This window comes from Lepisosteus platostomus, chromosome 10, assembly GCF_059453375.1.
Source record: "Lepisosteus platostomus isolate fLepPlt1 chromosome 10, fLepPlt1.hap1, whole genome shotgun sequence".
Taxonomy (NCBI): domain Eukaryota; kingdom Metazoa; phylum Chordata; class Actinopteri; order Semionotiformes; family Lepisosteidae; genus Lepisosteus; species Lepisosteus platostomus.
In genome coordinates, this window is record NC_142620.1 from 12,345,854 (window position 1) to 12,362,993 (window position 17,140).

The following is a 17,140-nucleotide window of genomic DNA, read 5'->3' on the forward strand; positions in this document are numbered from 1 at the left end:
ACAATTAAACTGTAAATAAAATATTCACCTTATGGAACTCTTCGTTTTTATTGAAATGCACATACCCTTCTTAAAGGATTACAAAGGTGCGTGGTTTACAATCAGTCTCATTTCCATAATGTTCTCTTCCATTTGAGTTTTTGAAGTATTTTCTACATATGTTGATGATATTGATGATAGGGAGCTCTAAAGAATTTGTTTAAAAAAATGCAATTTGTGTCCTCACATTTGTGCTCATCAAACAACATTTTGGCGTCAGTGTGGAGATATTAGCACATAAGTGAGTTGTTGTTGCTTTAAGCACAAAAACGTCGTGAAGCCGTTCAATCACAATTAGTGTAGTATATGAAGGCTAATGTAATACAGCTATAATATTTGTAAAAAGCATGTTCATTAGGCGCATATTCTTCTTTGTCCTTTGTCATTATTCTTCATCGGAGCATGCACCTCAAACGCTGCACACATCATTCATGACCCTAAAACAGATTGTTGTTTTCATTCCCTGGGGAATACAGAGGGCTCCTGTTTCCTACTCCACGCGGGATGGCCGTGTTGAGCACCAGGCAGCCAGGCTGCAGCTGAGAGCCGGCGGTTCTGAATTTCTCAATGAAAAAAGATGCTCACATGTTCCTATTACCCGAGCTCAAAGTACACTGCACCGCTGCGGAGATTGCTGGGGTTGTAACATTACCTCGCTTGGTGGAGTCCGGTTTAAAAGAGCTTCTATTTGTTTGCGGCAGCATTTTCTTGGAAAACGACCTAACAGGCTAATTTGCCGTACTGTTGATCACCAACCCCTGATGCTATAAAGAACACAAAAAAAACGCTTGGCAAGGAGGACGGAGGGGACGGATTCAGTAATTGTGCTCAAGGACAGCGGATGCTGAATTGTTGGTGTGCTGTACTACTCTCGCTATTTAATGCATTACGAAATATGCTCAAGGCGTCACCTAATTTTTCTGTGTGCAAAAGAATCGTTCATTCAGCAATTAAGAAGGACTTTTTTACTAGTCTCCATCTAAGTTTTGGTGCATTTATTTATTTATGGTGCTGCGGGGAATGGCTTGTGCATTTGGGTCGGAGTGGCTAAAATACCATAAGCAACCCGCGCTATTTGGGGGGTTTCCTTCTCCACAGTCCTTGAACGCGTCGGATAGCCTCTGCAGTCCCTCCGTCCCCGCCCCCCTCGCCGCGATGGGAGCACCTTAAGCGGGATCCCCGTCCTCCTTGGCTCCGGACCAGCGGCGGCTCGGGAGGGGAAAGGAGCTGGGACCGAGGGAGCCGGGATCGGGGGACTGGTTTTGATACTGCGGGTCTGCGATGTCAAGAAAGCAGGATGTTCTCTCCTGAGGTCGAAACTGACACCGCTGCGGAAGACACAGCGCCGAGCACCCCAAATGAAGGCGAGGATACCCCCGCGAGCATCGACGTCTTGGAAGAGGTGAGATGCAGGACAAACGCATTGCATGACTCGAAATTTCTTTGTGACTACCATACCTCATTATTTGTCTGAGACGATCATTCAGTAGAAAGATCCCTAACTATCCCACTGCCGTCTCAGTACAAGAATATTTCCCCCCTCATGATCTTGACATTTTTCAGTTGAAGAGTGCCTTAATTTTCGTTTATGAAAATTGAATGAGATAAAAAATAATAACATGTCGTAAAAAGTTATCTTTCAGCATCTGTTCCCACCTATTATACAAAGTAAAAATATATCAAGGGGTGGAATTACAACCGTTATACTGTAAAAGCAGTCTACTGCTAGTACCATTTAGTCTTAGATGTGTTTGTGGAGCTCCTTGTTTTGACTGGAAAATTAGCACCTTTCCTTTAAGTCATTTCAGAATCTTAAATATTGTTATTATCTACAAACAAAAAACATTCTAAGTCATTTGCAGAGTACCATCGTCTAACACTGATGCTGTAGGGCACAGTGTAATTGATAGGCAGAAGCAGGAAAACAAATCTGGCAGCAACTGGCCTCATATTGAGTGAACTCTGAGACTCACAACAGACATGCTCTTGTGAAAAGATGATCATTTTAGAGCATTTTTTTCTGTGGCATCATTCTGTCCTTAATTTGAGGTAGGCATAAGAGTAAATTTCAATCCAGTTTAAGATACAGCAACTGCAGTCTCCATTTTACACAGATCTAATGAAAGTAACATTGTGATCTCAGATTGAACAGTTTAGACTTCTGAAAGAGTCTATATCACCTGGGTCACTCAGACCCCACAGTCAAGGCCAAGAAGGGGAATTCTTGACAGCTGAGACTCAAACTAGCAACCTCTTATTTTTTGTTCTCTCCTTTCCAACTGACATGAGTCAAAGGTCCAAAAACCCATGAGATTTAAAACAATTTATAATTGTGGACAAGTTACTCAGAGCCATGCTGTTGAAGCTGAGACCCTGGTTTCTTTTAAGAAGCAACTGGATGAGATCCTTAGATCAATTAACTACTAAACTACTGACCAAATGGCCTACTGTTATTTGTAACCTTTCTCATGTTCTTATGTTTCCTACTTGAGTGTGACATAAAGTTAAGCACAAGAGACAATTAAGCTCACCACTCTCATCCTCCTGGTTTGTACTGATCTAAGAGCCTCATACTGAAATATCCTTGTCAAAATAGAACATCCACAGTACAATGTGCTAACAGATTCCTCTCTTTTAAATGTTACCTACAGTACATTCAGACTTTGCGAAGTGGTGTTGTATGCTAGTTTGCTTTCACGATAGCCTATGAATACGTTCAATGGCTTTTGATCTGTAAAAAGTCCAATACAAACCCAGCATTTTTGCATATTGTTTTTTCCAGAATTTTTAAATTCAGAGATGACATTCCATCCATCTGTTATTCCAACCTTAGTAGAAGCTAAGCCACCTGCATCTACTGATACAGTGTAGCTCACGAATGTAGTGCTTGAGTTCTTGGGTTTAGTTTGATTTGTCCTTGATAAATCCAGTGTGATGCTGATGGTAAATTAAGCAACACATCAGCTGAGATGTCTGAAAGTACCACTCTGATGCTGAACATATAAAAATGTTATTCAAGCTTTATGATTTGTGCTGAATCTGAAATTCAGTCAGACTTCATTATTTGAAGACAGCCAGGCATGAGGATAGCCTAAAAAAAAGGCAGTACTGGAAAAACTATCAATTTATAGGGTTACTAAAAAAAATCAATTTTCCAGAAAATGTTGCAAGAGAACACAGTTTTAAACAGGAGATGTTTAATTGGGTAGGGATATAATTGTAAAAAAAAGAAAGGTGATTTGTAAAAAAAAAAAACAAGGTCAACTTTTAAAGTGGGTGTGAAGTATAAATATCTTTAAATTTGAATATTAAACCATTATTTTAAAACTGTGTACAAAGGCAAACAAAGAAATTGGTTGCCACTACCTTTTGTGGTTTTGTATATCTGTTGTTTTTTATTACCTTTGCCAAGATCAGAAACATAAAACCTTTATTTTCTCCAAGCTCAAGCCCCCTTAACTCAAAACAAGTTGAGTTAATGCAGCATTTAATAAATGACTAGAGCAAATCTAAACTTAATCACCTACATGGCCAGCAGTTATCTGCTGAAATTGAGAAGTCCTGTATATGCTATAGATGTTAGATTTCTTTTTTAGTTGCCTAGGAATTCTTGTCTTTAACAGCTTCTAACACATTATAGCAATTGCTATACACAAGATACTGCTGTACAGATCTCTGTAAATGTGACCTCATATCTTGTGCCAACACATTACATTCATTTCTCAGTCCTAGCTAGGTTATGAAAAGTATCAGTTTTTAATGTTGTGAAATATAAATACATTTTTCCATCTATAAATACCATCTCTGAGCTGCAGGAGGATTTTAATTAAACATATTAAAGGTGTTAAAGGGTGTATGTGTGTTTGTGTTTCAGCTAAGGATTTGAAACATCTTATTTCAACCCCACACCATACCAAAAATGCATCCCACAACACGAAAGATGTGGACTGAGCCCCTCTCAATTATAGAGGGAAAACATAGGAGAAGGTGTGATATTTTGTACTATGAAAATTATGTTCTTCTCTATTTTGTATGATCTGTTGTATCTTAATTAACCATATTAGTAATAGAGAGAATTGAAACATGCCCATGTAACTATCCTATTTTCTTTTTTATATGAACATGAAATGGACGAGCTGTATGCTTGAATGCTCATTGCTATTCTGCTGTGTGGAGATTCATGCAGTTTTACCTTATAAGCAATCAACTATGGTAGATTTGCACAAAAACACCGTTTACCTGTTTTTGTACACATAATCGTGATGCTTGCTATGTGTAATCCATCACACTTCCACTTTATCCTTCAGGTGAATTGCAATGCTTTCATCAAGGATCATGTGCAGATTACTGCAACATCCTGTGAGGGAAACACATCAGGCTACCTCTATCACAGCACTCTTTTTTATATCCCCTGTCAGAAACAGCAAAGTGAAGGAATAATAAAGTCTCTGTAATTAAGCCAGAAGTGCCAAAAAAGTGATGGGATTTTTTTAACACAGAGAAGCAGAAAATAGTCATTTTCACAAACAGTTTGGGAGTGGTAAACCTGATTTTCTCCCCCCAGTTTTCACTGCCTCTTTTTTTAGTGCTATCATCATGATCAGCCTTATCGGATCCTTGAAGTGTTAGTCCTCCGATGTTTCTTTTTGTAGTCAGTTGCAAGATTGCTGGACTAACCTTGATGTTCTTTCCAAGCATTTCTCTGCCTGGGGATCAGTCAGCTTAATTCTCAGTTATTGGAGAATACATGTACATGTGGGGTGCTGAGTCGAACTGAGGCATAGGAGTAAGGCCTAATACTAATAACACCTATTTTTAGAGAGACCAGTGAGAAGACAAATTCTTGCAATTCTAGTTTTCTAATGTGGAAATTTAGAAACAACCCTGATTAACAGACTTGATCATGTATTATTTTGAGGCTATACAGAGAGTAATTACTCCAATTAAACCCCTTGTGGGTTTATTCTCTGGAGTCTAGACAGAGAGCAGAAAGTGGTTTCAGATTCACCCTGTAATCCATCTGTTCACAAGTTTTTCATGCGCAGGATCTCTTTTAAAGCTACTCATTTAAACACACGTTCAAGCAAATTGATGTTAAATTCTTATAATACAATACTGTATTCACATTATAATTAAGGTAGATCCTTGGGGAAAAAAGTGTTAGACAAAAAGGCAAAACTGATAACTGAGTTAAGAGCATTGATTGGATGATCGTCTCTTCCAGTCTGTCGTGGGTCAGGATCTGCGGCTGTGATAATGACCTCTGAATTTAGAAGCCAGGAGAGGAGGTGTACTTATTCTCGTGACAGAGGACCTCCTTTTTTGTACAAGTTCCTTTCAAAAATCAGATACAGGGGTAACCATGTTCTGTGGATGGACTAAAGGATGTACTCTAATTTCCATAATACTGTACAGCTCGAGGTTCTTTATATGAAGAGATCACTTGCTTTGTTAGGCCCCGTCAACCTCTTTCCCCCAGACCTTCAATAAAAATAATGGCAATGTGAAAGGCTTTGAGATCCTCAGGTAACGAGATGTGATGCAGTATCACAGTTTTAAAAAAAAAACCTTCAGCACGGCACTGTGGGAGCTCACAGCACATGGGAATTATTATTACCAGAAGAAGCAAGAGAGGATTGGTGGACCTACAAATGTTGCAGCCAGCCAAATGTAAAGAACAGGTGCTAGAAACATGATGTGACTGAGTCTTTCATTAATCAGTCACGGCGCTCAAGATGACAGAAGTCAGAATACCGGTCGCAAGCTTGTATCTGTGACAGCATTTTAAAGAAGCAGAGAATGCAGATATGAGCGCTAGTGAAGGGGTTTACAAAAGAAAGTGTGAACGATTCATAATGGTAGACGTAGTATAGGGTTGTTGCTGTGTGACGTGCTGTTTTGCATGCACAGTAAGTCCCTGTCCTATCCTGTGCAGTTTGCATTGCGGTAAATAAAAGCACGCAGTGTGTTTTCTCTGTTCCTGTCTGCGTTCGAGGTGCCTGACGTCTGCCATCACGGCTGCTGGATTTCATTCCCAGCACGTCCCCTCACTATCGCGCTGTCTCCAGGCTCCCTGCCACCTCGCTACAATGAAATGGTTCTGAAGCATGGGTCAGCAGATTGGGGGGTGGGCGGGGGGTGGGAAGTGGGTTGGGAGGGGTGTTTGTGTTTGCTTAAAAGGGCCTGAGACCCCTTTCCAGCTGGCAGGAGAGATGGGAAAACCAATTACCACAATCTGGCATACAATCTCCCCAGGACCGTCTCCTGAGGGAGCTTGTCTCTTTCACATGCATGGCTGCAGGAGGCAAACAGAGAGGAATCAGATAAGAATTATTGCCTTTCTTGTTAACGGAAAGAATAAATTGGCGCAAATTTAGGAACTCCCTGAGATGTAGGAGGGGCCTTTGAAAATGTTTAGTCTCGAGCAAAAACTTTAGACAAAATATTGAGCAATTAAAAGCTGTTATTTGTTTTCTTTCAGTCTTTTCTTCATAAACAGGCCTTATTATGGCTTTCTTAATCCAGGAAGCATCGGTTTTCCAGTTTTCTGTGTAAAAGGAACAAAGCAGGCAGACAGAATCCCTTTACCCAAGGTGTACAAATTATGTCTCGGAAGTGAGTTGTAAATTAGAATTCCTCTTCTTTCAGAAACAATAGCAAGGAAAGATGAATTAAGCTACACTTGGATAGCCACCTGCTGCTGGTTTGCTGCTCTGTTCCAGTTCAGTGCCTTGGCTGGATATTATTGATCCTGGACAGTAAAGTAATTAGAAAGGTACAACATAGAACAGCTCAAAGAAAATGCATTTGCTGAAAAGGAGCAGCAATTCATTGGAGGTCAGAACTGCAGCAGTGGTCATTTGCCTAGGTGCTTCGTCTTGTAGAGATTGCTGCTGTAAGCTCCTCACATTACTTTTTTATTAGCCGAGTCAATGGAGCTGGAGTTGAAGATGGAGAGGTGGGACAGGGGGGTTAGGATTCATATATAAATGCTTTGTGTTTGTGGGAATAGCTGGAACCATTTTGTCGAATGATTAGTTCCAGCAGGGGTTCCCAATCCAAATACTGCAGGCCCACACGCCTGCTGGTTTTTGTTCCAGCCCTGCTCTCGGTTACACCGCTGACCCTGTAATTGACTTGCCTTTGACCTGTCGGCCTGTTCTCAGCCCTTCGACATGGTGGAGGTCACATTTTCACTATCGCGTTTCACGAGGAAAACAAAAGCCCGGCAGAACGTCAACTTCCATTCCAACAACTTTGCTGGCCCAATTAAAGCTTCGGTTAGGCGATTACGTTCGGCTGGAATGTTAACCGGGTGTGGGATTCCAGGACCAGGATTGGACAGACCTGACTAATGGCACCCTGTGAAAGACTGGCGCCCTGTGTAGAGAGCAGCCCCATCACCCCCTCCCTGTTTCCCAGGAGGCTGCAGTCCTTACTGGGAGAAAGCATTTTTATGGCAATGGATGGATGAGCGGCAGAGAGCAAAAGTTGTTTTCGAACCATAACCATGATGTGCCTTTGAAGGTCGTGTCCCAGTGTTGGTGACAGAGGTGGGGGCCATGAAGCAGGGGCAGGAGCTGACAGCATGCAATAAGGGGCCTAGACCAAATGAATGAGTTCAAAAAGGAATACAGCAGGTTGTGTTCCCTTTGTGTATGTGTGCTTAATCTAATTGGACTACGTTTGCTCATTTATGCAGCCGATTAGTTCATTTTTAAAGCTGCCAAAAGACTTCCCTCAGTCATGGAGTGTTTTTTTGTATTTCTCTTCAGTGTAAAGGGGATATTGAATGGTCCTGGGTTAAGTGGGCAGTTTAACAAGCCCTCCCTTTGCAATCAACCATACTGCACAGCTTCTCAGCCTTGCTCACTCGTAGACATTTTTTACTATTCTCTTTCAAGAGGCTGCTCAATTATTTACATGACACTTTCCCCCTCTCTCTCTTAAAAAGCCTTTCAACCTTTTATTTTAAATATCAGACACGTTATTAACTCGCATTTCTCCCTGCGCAGTCACAGTACCACTGCCAGGCTCATAAAAAAATCATTTGGGAATCTGTGGAACATTTTAAAAATCACAGTGCATTAATAGTGATGACTTGTGGAAAGTCTTGTTAGGGAAGATGAACTACATGTGGCTTTCTTATTTAAAGAAAGTCAATTTAGAGTAATTAGTGAATAGGAAGCTATGCAATTATGGCAATTAACCATTTGTACATCACACTGTTGGCAGCTATTCTATTAGTTTGAGCGGATTCAGTTAGACTCGATGGTAGACGTCCATTTGAGATCTGGTTTTCAATTAGAAGATGAAATGACAATGAGCCCTCAGTAATCATAGGCTATATAGTAATCAAATTCTGAATTCTATGTTAACATAGCAAGACACCTAGAAACGGACAGAGGGTATAAAAGGATCTGTAAAAAGGTCTATGAATAAAGTGCAGACAATATATAGTAGATCTCAAAGACATCAGGACACGCACTGCAATGATTTGGTACAAATTAAATATTGAAGAAGTGTAAAAACACAGTTGTTGTTTTTATTCTTCAAGTTATTTAAAATTGTAAAACTGAACCCCAATGAGTGTTGAAAGATTATGTACAGGTTCTTCTTCACATTTTTAACCTGTAGTACTGACATTATTACACACAAGAATGCAGTTATAATCCCTAAATAAAAATTTCAACTTAAACTCTTGTTTTCCCTTATTGTGTGGTTAGCAAACAAGAGTAATTCCTCTAATTTTAGGTTGTTCTTTGACTTTCATTAGTCACATAGGGGATTAATTACATAGAATCTGTAACCTTCAGACTTCTATTTAACTAATTAAACTTGAGATGAAGACTACATCCTCTATCTTCTCTGCTCTAGAGTGCCACAGTTCTTTCTTTATTATATTGAATACTAAAATTAGCATTTACCTTTAATTTTATTATTTTTCAGACACTCTCCACAGGCTCTTGCTCTTTGAACGTGGGCATAAATCACACTATAAAAAGATGAATATTCAAAAAGAATGACAGAATTTTGCCCACTGAATTTTATCAAGTCACTCGGCAATGTTGAAATATCAGTAAACTGTGAATAGCAGATTATAGGAAAATATAATTAAGTACATTACAGATACTCTGCAGACTTTTTTAAGCGCCGCAGTGCTCCGTGTTTTATCTGTTCATTAAATGACTCCTCCAGACTTGAAAGGGGGATTCAGCAAATCCCATTATCATTTACAATCAGTAATTTAGGGCTCATGTCCTGAAAGCCCTCTCTCTCTGTTTGTCTCTTCACAGCAGCGGCCAGTGAAGCAGTCTCTGAGTGCCTCAATGTGCCGCGAGTCACACTGGCGCTGTCTACTGCTCTCGCTGCTGATGTACGGCTGTCTAGGCGCAGTCGCATGGTGCCAGCTGACGCGAGTCACCAAGCTGAGCTTCGACTCCTCGGCCACCTCCTCTTTGACGGCGTCCATCTCTTCGCTGCGGGGGGGTAACATGGGGGGCCGCTCCATGATCTACCATGACAGCCCGTGCTCAGACGGCTACGTCTACATCCCCCTGGCCTTCCTGCTCATGTTGTACGCGGTGTACCTGGTGGAATGCTGGCACTGCCGCGCTCGAAGCGAGCTCCAGTGCAAAGCAGATGTGGACAGCGTGTACGAGAGGGTCCTGCGCATGCGGCAGGCGCGCCCCTGCGTCTGGTGGAAGGCCATCAGCTATCACTTCGTCAGGAGGACGCGCCAGGTTACCCGCTACCGCAATGGAGATGCCTACACCACTACGCAGGTCTACCATGAGCGGGTCAACACCCACGTGGCCGAAGGCGAGTTTGACTACAGCCGCTGTGGGGTAAGAGATGTGTCAAGGGACCTCAGAGGGCTCGAGGGGCACCCCGCTACCAGGCTGAGATTCACCAAGTGCTTCAGTTTTGCCGGTGCAGGGCCCGAGAATGCCTATCTCAACCAGCGTGCCAGATTCTTCTCCGAAATTGAAGGGCTGGATGACTACATGGAAGCCCGGGAAGGAATGCAGCTAAAAAACGTAGATTTCAAAGAACACCTGATAGCTTATGTGGACCCTGACCGGCCTCCTTGGTATGCCTCTCACGTGGCATTCTGGCTGGCTGCTTTGCTCATGCTGTCCTGGCCGCTTCGGGTCTTGATTGAATATCGCACGGCTTATGTGCACTACCACGTGGAGAAACTCTTTGGACTGGAGTTCAACAACAGCGCTGCCTCTCCTTCAGGGGACGACATACCCCTGCGGAATGGTAACTATGGTCTTCCCAGAGCAGAAACCGTGGACAGCACCGAGCTCGAGTGGCATATCCGATCCAACCGTCAGCTTATCCCCAGCTACTCTGAGGCCATGTTGATGGATCTGGGAGGCTCTGGTTCTGGTTCTGGAGAAACTGGATCATCCACGTGCTTCCTGCGTGACAGTTACCCTGCTAGGAGTTATGGGGCGTTGGTCCAAGACTGTGAGCAGTGCTGCCAGCTCCAGGACGGGCAGAGACAAGCAGCTACCAGCTCCAGCTGCTCCTCCATCTTCTCGCGGCACGCCTTCCACTCTCGCCTCTCTCTGGACACCTCCCGGTTCTCGCTGTGCCGCATGTATGGCTCTCGGCGCACCATGGGGCTTTGGAGGAGCCGGAGCAGCACGCTGACCGAGCGATGCTGCTTGGATGAGCAGTGCTGCCGCTCCTATTCCAGCCAGCTGGCGGTAAATGACAGCCCCCCGACTTACCGCGACGCCAGGTTTTTCCCTGTCCTCATTGTACACCGTCCAGAGGGCTGTGGGGACTCTGGGGAGGTGCGCCGGTACTATGTCCGCAGAGGATCCTGCTGCCTGGAGACTTCACTTTAAGACCCCCGGTGAGCTGCTGCTTCTTGCTGCTCACCCTCGGAAGGACATTCATCTGTAAGGCACATTTCATAGTATATCCTATCCAGAAACCAATGGGAAACTCTGGGTAGGTCTACTAACTGAACATCTAGAGACCATCCTAACATACTGGGGCCTCACTGTGTGAACCCAGGTTCTCCTGCTTCACTCGGAATCCTGCTGGCTTCTTGGGGTGGGCCTTTTTTGATGAGGACTCATGGGCAGATTCAAAACAAGAACCCCAACAAAACCGCCCAGATTCTGGAGCACCTTCTATCATTGCCAAGGATCTCACAAGGTGCTCTATATGATGCTTAAAAGCAGGATGCAGCAACAAAAGAGTTCCACCCTAAGGTCCCGATCTCTGATTGAGCTTTCACATGGCACACCTCATCAAGAATGATCTCTTCTCATAGCTGCCAGAGAAGAACAGTTGTTCAGAATACCTACTGTGATATCCCTCCCTCCAACTATTGGACTTGACCTCACCCTGATTACCGCTTAACAAAGACAACCAGGGACATTTCATTGCCAGATCCCGCCTGGAAATTCCTTACTGGTGCCTCTTGACCAGAACAATAACTAAAAATTTACTCTGCTGCCAAATGTTTACACATTCGTTTTCCAGTAGAACTGTTCCCCTGTCTCCTCTCTTGGCACTAATATTAGAGAAGAATCCTATAGACAATACATATTAATAAGATGCTCCAGTGATCTGCCACCCAAGTGTGAAAGACATCTGTCCCCTGAACTGACTCTGCCTAGTGAGAGTACACAGATAAAGATCTTTCATCTGTGAACTTCATCCTGAGATACACTTTAATTTGTTTGCCTCATCTGTAGGTTTCTGAACTGTTTTCTCTTATTCAGAGCTCTCTGACATTCTGAATGAGTCATTACCCATGGTACATCTCCCTGTCTCCCTCTGGAGACACAGGCGTGCTGTTCCTGAAGCCAGGCATGGAAATTCTGCTCTTGTTTTTCTCATGTTTCCCATTTTCATCAGTGCAAATTAATGTTGTTCCTATATCCTGGAATGTAGACAAAAAAAAGATGGCAAAGATCAAGTCAACTTTTTTAGTATCTTATGCTTCATAATAATCCCTAATCAGATGTTTCTAATCTTTCAAGTTGTCCAGCATTGTTCAAATACTTTTTATTCACTTGCCAAGTGTGGAAAATCAGGTGCAGGAGAGTTTTATCTTTTAGACATCATCTTGCATTTGCGGTCTATAGAAAGTACAGTGTCGAGAAAAAGTTGAAAAAGTTTAATCAAAACCTGTTTTTTCTGAAGTAAACAAATGGTTTATATTGACCAATTCAGTGTTTTTTTACATGCAATGGTATAAAGTTGAAAGAATGAGTAGTTAAGAATCAGTGTATGTGAAATAATAAGTGAACCCTTATTTAGTTCAATTAAGGTGGTAATTAGAATAAGGTGGTTAAATAATTGAATAACAAGTAAGAAAGGACTGCATTTGAGCAGCCCTATATAATGATTAGAATCTTTGTGAGTTTTATCTTCACCATACAAGTTAGTGGAAGTATGTTATGTCATTAAAAGAAATTTCAGAAGAGTTCAGAAATAAAATGAGTCTAATCAGATGTCTGAACAAGCTCCCTCCATCCCCTGTCAGATAGATAGTCTATTAACAGAAGACCACACTGAGTGGTCATCCCTTCTCCTTCAGGACAAGAGCTCCTGGATGATCCACAAGATTTCTGGAAGTATGTACTCTGGTCAGTTAAGTCAAGAGTTTTTTGGCCACAGTGAGAAAATCTAGATATTCATGTGAGACTGATAATACATTACAGGAAACCTCTAGCTGATGTCACTGCTGTTCAGGGAGGTGCCACCAACTACTGAATCTAAGGGTTCACATACTTATTCACATTAGAATATTAATGGTTGGATCGTTAATTAAATTTAATAGTTGAGTAAATAATCCAAACATATCTTAAGTCTTTGTGTTAGATAGTTAATACGGTTATCTTGATCTTTTATTAAGACTCACAGAAGATCTTATTATATGTTATGAGAATCTAAATTTTTTGTGAGCTGTCAAACATCCATGACAATGCAGACTAAACTAATGGGTTCAAAATATTTTCTCGGCACTGCATAGATGGACTTGTCCTCAAGAGTTTAATTTGTGTTCTGGAATATCAGGTTTGGACCAGGGAGAACTGGTCACATCTGCTCTTAACATTTGCGGTATCGTAATGTTTGAGGTGAAGTGACACAAAAAACAATCTGATAATAAACATCCTGTATAGTTATCCCAAAACATGAAGATCCAGAAGGACTCCTTGTGGGTTTGTAAGGCTTAATGATCCTCACTAAATGTGTGTTTCCACTGAGACTCCTAACAAACTCCCCACTTATTTTATAAGTACAGGAATTATAACAATCTACTGATCACTTACCTTTATGTTATAATTGCAGAGAATACAGGGACAGAACAAGTAAATGTAGATTATTTTGATGGTCCTGGTTAGGTTTTGGATTAAAAGGCTACAACATTAAAAGGCCTTTCCTCTTTGAAAGAAACTGAAGAATTTAAAGCAGTGCTACAGATAGAAGTTGTTACCATCACAAAGCCTTCTCCTTCTACCTTGGCTTTCCTGAAGTACTGCTTCTCTCTTTTCTTCGGTCTACTGCTTTCTTGTCTGCATCAGTGCTGACTGTCCACTGCAAGACAGTAGCACTCTAGTTTTGATCCATTCTTAGCTTAGATACATTTTCCTACGTTCTTGAGAATCTGAAATCGCTCAAAGATCTAGGAAATTGCTCAAATATAATACATTAGAAAGGTTATTTGCTGTAACTTTAAAATGTGGTAAATACTATGTATCTGTAATTTTATTTTTATCAGAATAATGTCTTTCAACATTTCATTTCTTTCTGTTTTTGGCCTGTTAATTTGTCATTGCTTTCTATGAATCAAATCTTAAACTACATGGTTCAGAAAAAAGAAAGGAGATCTGAAGTGTAGAGAGAATGAGATAGACAAATTCTATTATATTTTGTGCTCCAAATATAACCCCCATTAATCTACATTTGTAGTAACCCATCTGTTGTTCTATCCCTTATGTATGGAGGGACATGAAGTACAAGACAATGCCTTAGTGAATTATGATGCTAATCAAGTTTTTTTTAACTTGCAATCCAAGCTACCTTCCCTAATTAAAGTTGAATGTACTTTTTCATTTGCACTTGTATTTTTAGAAACATCCATAAGTTAGCCCCAATTATAAGGCTGGATGGTTTCTTCTAGATATGTGTGCTGATGCTTCACCCATTGTGCTTATTCACTAGGGTCTCTTGATCATGGTCAGCAAGGGGCAAAGTCAGGGTACAACCAGTTTCTGGGGCTCTTATTGTGCTCTGGGAAGAGCCTGGACATTTTCCTGCAGCGTTTGATGTCTAATTCAGACAAAGAAATGTCCCAGAGCTTGCTTTTGTTGCACTCATCTGATCTCTGCAGTGTGGCTGTTTTCCAAAACTCAGCACTGAAATCCAAGTGACTGCTCCTAAATGTCAGTTAGTGCTATGTGCTGACTCATCACCTTGGCGTTCTGAAACACTGATAAATGACAGCACTGACAAGAAGCCAGCACAAAGTTGCAGCAGCACATTAAAATTAATTGACAACAAGGCACAATGATCTTAAGAGATATATGCCAAAATATGCAGAAAATTGTAAGTCAGACATCGTTCTTGCTCATTTTTACCTATGTACTCTGTGAAGTGATTCTTACTTAACCTTAACAGTGCATTGACTATATGAGGACTTCTTGATTATTTAAAAGTGAATAGTCTTGATTACACAGGATAGCAATGAGTATTGTTTACAGTCCAATGTACAAATATCTCTGTAGACATGAGTTTTATGGTGACTTATAATCTCTGTGTATCTTATGGTGACTTGAATATGGCACTTGTGTAAATAACTAGGAGTTCCATTTTGTGTGTGGACTACACAGCTGGAAAAGATTCCCCACCTTAAGACATAACACCTTAAGACATTTCTTTGCGTTCCACAGAGGATCAGTCAATGAGTCCTCACTGACTGGGTGGCACCCAACACTGCAAGCAGTAAAACAGCCTTGAGCTGCTTATTTGGCATTTTTGTGGTGCAGCAGCTTTAATTGAGCCTCGAGTTGACTGATGTCATGATTCAGTATCTCAGCGTGCACACATGCATTCAAACAGTGGAGCCAGCTTGACTTGCAGCGCAATGCTGTTAACCTTCATCGTCTTTCACTGGATTTCATTTAATGCAGCCTCTGAGATGCACAGGAGGGTGTTCAGACCATTCCAGCTATTTTCATTTAATTTTTCAACCACAATGAAGACAGAAATATCACAGTATTTTTAAAAGGATATTTTAGTGATATTTCGGACTCCTGCATTTTCAATTAACATTCAGAGAGCATGAGCTACACTAGAACCCAGAGGAGAATTTTCACTCTGGTCCAAGTTTATATGTTGGTCTAAAGTACCTTTGCTGATGCCAAAGCCCTGGATTGTGTATTTAATTTTGTTCATATAGACACAGGTTTATGCTGATGTTGCTCTCAAGAAATGTCCACATGGATATCACACCAGCGTTTAGTCAGAAAGACATGAACTGGCAGCAGACTCAGAGTAATATTGAGAAAATATCTGTCTCATCTTCACAGCCTCTAGAGGAATGCAGGAAGATTCACTCTGAAATAGATCTACAGGCTTTTAATGAGAAGGCAGAAATTAGTCATAGCAGTGCCATGTTTTGTTCCCAGCAAACATCACACTAGCACAAATGCTCAGTAGATGCGGCCAATAGAAGGATATTCGATGACTGATATCTGTTCTTAAAATATGTCGAAAAGGAAATGTAGCTTTTCATATGTTCTTGCATTGTTGGTAGATAGGCTAACGAACCACAAAGGGGAATAAGAATGTTTAATTTTATTTTTTTATCTTAAAAAACTGCTAATACATGTTAATACTTTTACCCACAAGTAAAAGTATACCCCAAATCACATGTCTCTACAAAGACAAATGGAACCCTAGCCTATGTACAAGTGTAAGACCATGCACCCATTAATAATGCAGGTGTTTTCCCAACTTTTGTTTTGTATGAGGTGCCCATTATTCTTTTTTGACATAAAATAATTAGTCACTGTGCAGACAGTGAGGCATTTTAACAAGTGAAGAAGCCTCACACCTCACCTCCCCCTCACACCTGAAGAAGGCTCCACGGCCGAAACATTGTGTTCTCTTTCTTCTTTTTTTCAGCATGGAATAAACCTATTACTTGTTCCTTTGCATTTTAACAAGTGTGCCTGCAGACTGAACTCACACGTACACCAATAGAATTAACGGAACTGCTCAACCATGGTGTTTGGGGCTGGGTGTTACTGTGGTGAGCTTCCTGCTAAAGAAGATCAGCCTGTTGTACGGACTTTTAACTGTTGTGAAAGGCCTGAAGCCCCCCAGGCTGTCTGTAACAGTGTTGTTCAACAAATGGCAGTGACTGTTAGTATATGTGTTCCAACAAACTTCTGTTTTCTGGGACATAGCTGGTAAACACAGTTCTGTTTCCTTTGTGTTCGTAAGCTTTTGTTTTTACCAACACAATTCTGTAAAATTGTTATCATTTTAGAGGCTATTCCTGCATTTTACCCTTGTATACCAGTATAGTATTAAAATATAAGAAAACAACCTTAATAACAGCTCTAATGTTTCCCACAATCACCAGTATTGGCCTAAATCATTATTCTTATTCCAAAAACACACTTTTAAAGTAACCCCCTTACATATATTATTAGCTTGTGCTAGTTACTATTGGATTTTATTATACAAGAGGGAATAGCCTGTAAAAGTGACTCTCAGTCTGCATCAGAGTCTTTCTGAGAACACATGTTGTCTATGTGTTTATGCATTTATTGACTTTTTTTATATTTTTCTTAATTTTCAGCAAAAATGTAAGAAAATATTTTTTAAAAGTGGGGGGAAATGCTCTTGGTGTTAATATAATAAACCAGAACAAAAGATTCATCCATGTCACTGGTTTATAAAAAGCGTCTTTATTTTGTCTTGTTCTTCATTAGGAATTTGCGCCAGAATCTGTTCAAAACATGCAATTTTCGTATTTGAAATTTACAGAAAATTACTGTCACCTAGTGGTAAATACTGGAACAGCAGTTTATATGGTATTCTACGGCTCTGT

General features: G+C 41.0%; 1 protein-coding gene across 1 annotated transcript; it reads left to right on the forward strand.

Moving 5' to 3' along the window:
* The first annotated feature begins 527 nt into the window (after window positions 1–527).
* On the forward strand, window positions 528–16,991 carry LOC148653329 (transmembrane protein 151B). The gene is made up of 2 exons (XM_088648214.1): window positions 528–1,441; window positions 9,336–16,991. The coding sequence occupies exons 1-2, from the start codon at window positions 1,337–1,339 to the stop codon at window positions 10,902–10,904; spliced, it is 1,674 nt and encodes a 557-aa protein (XP_088504340.1). The 5' UTR covers window positions 528–1,336; the 3' UTR covers window positions 10,905–16,991.
* Window positions 16,992–17,140: the final 149 nt, after the last annotated feature.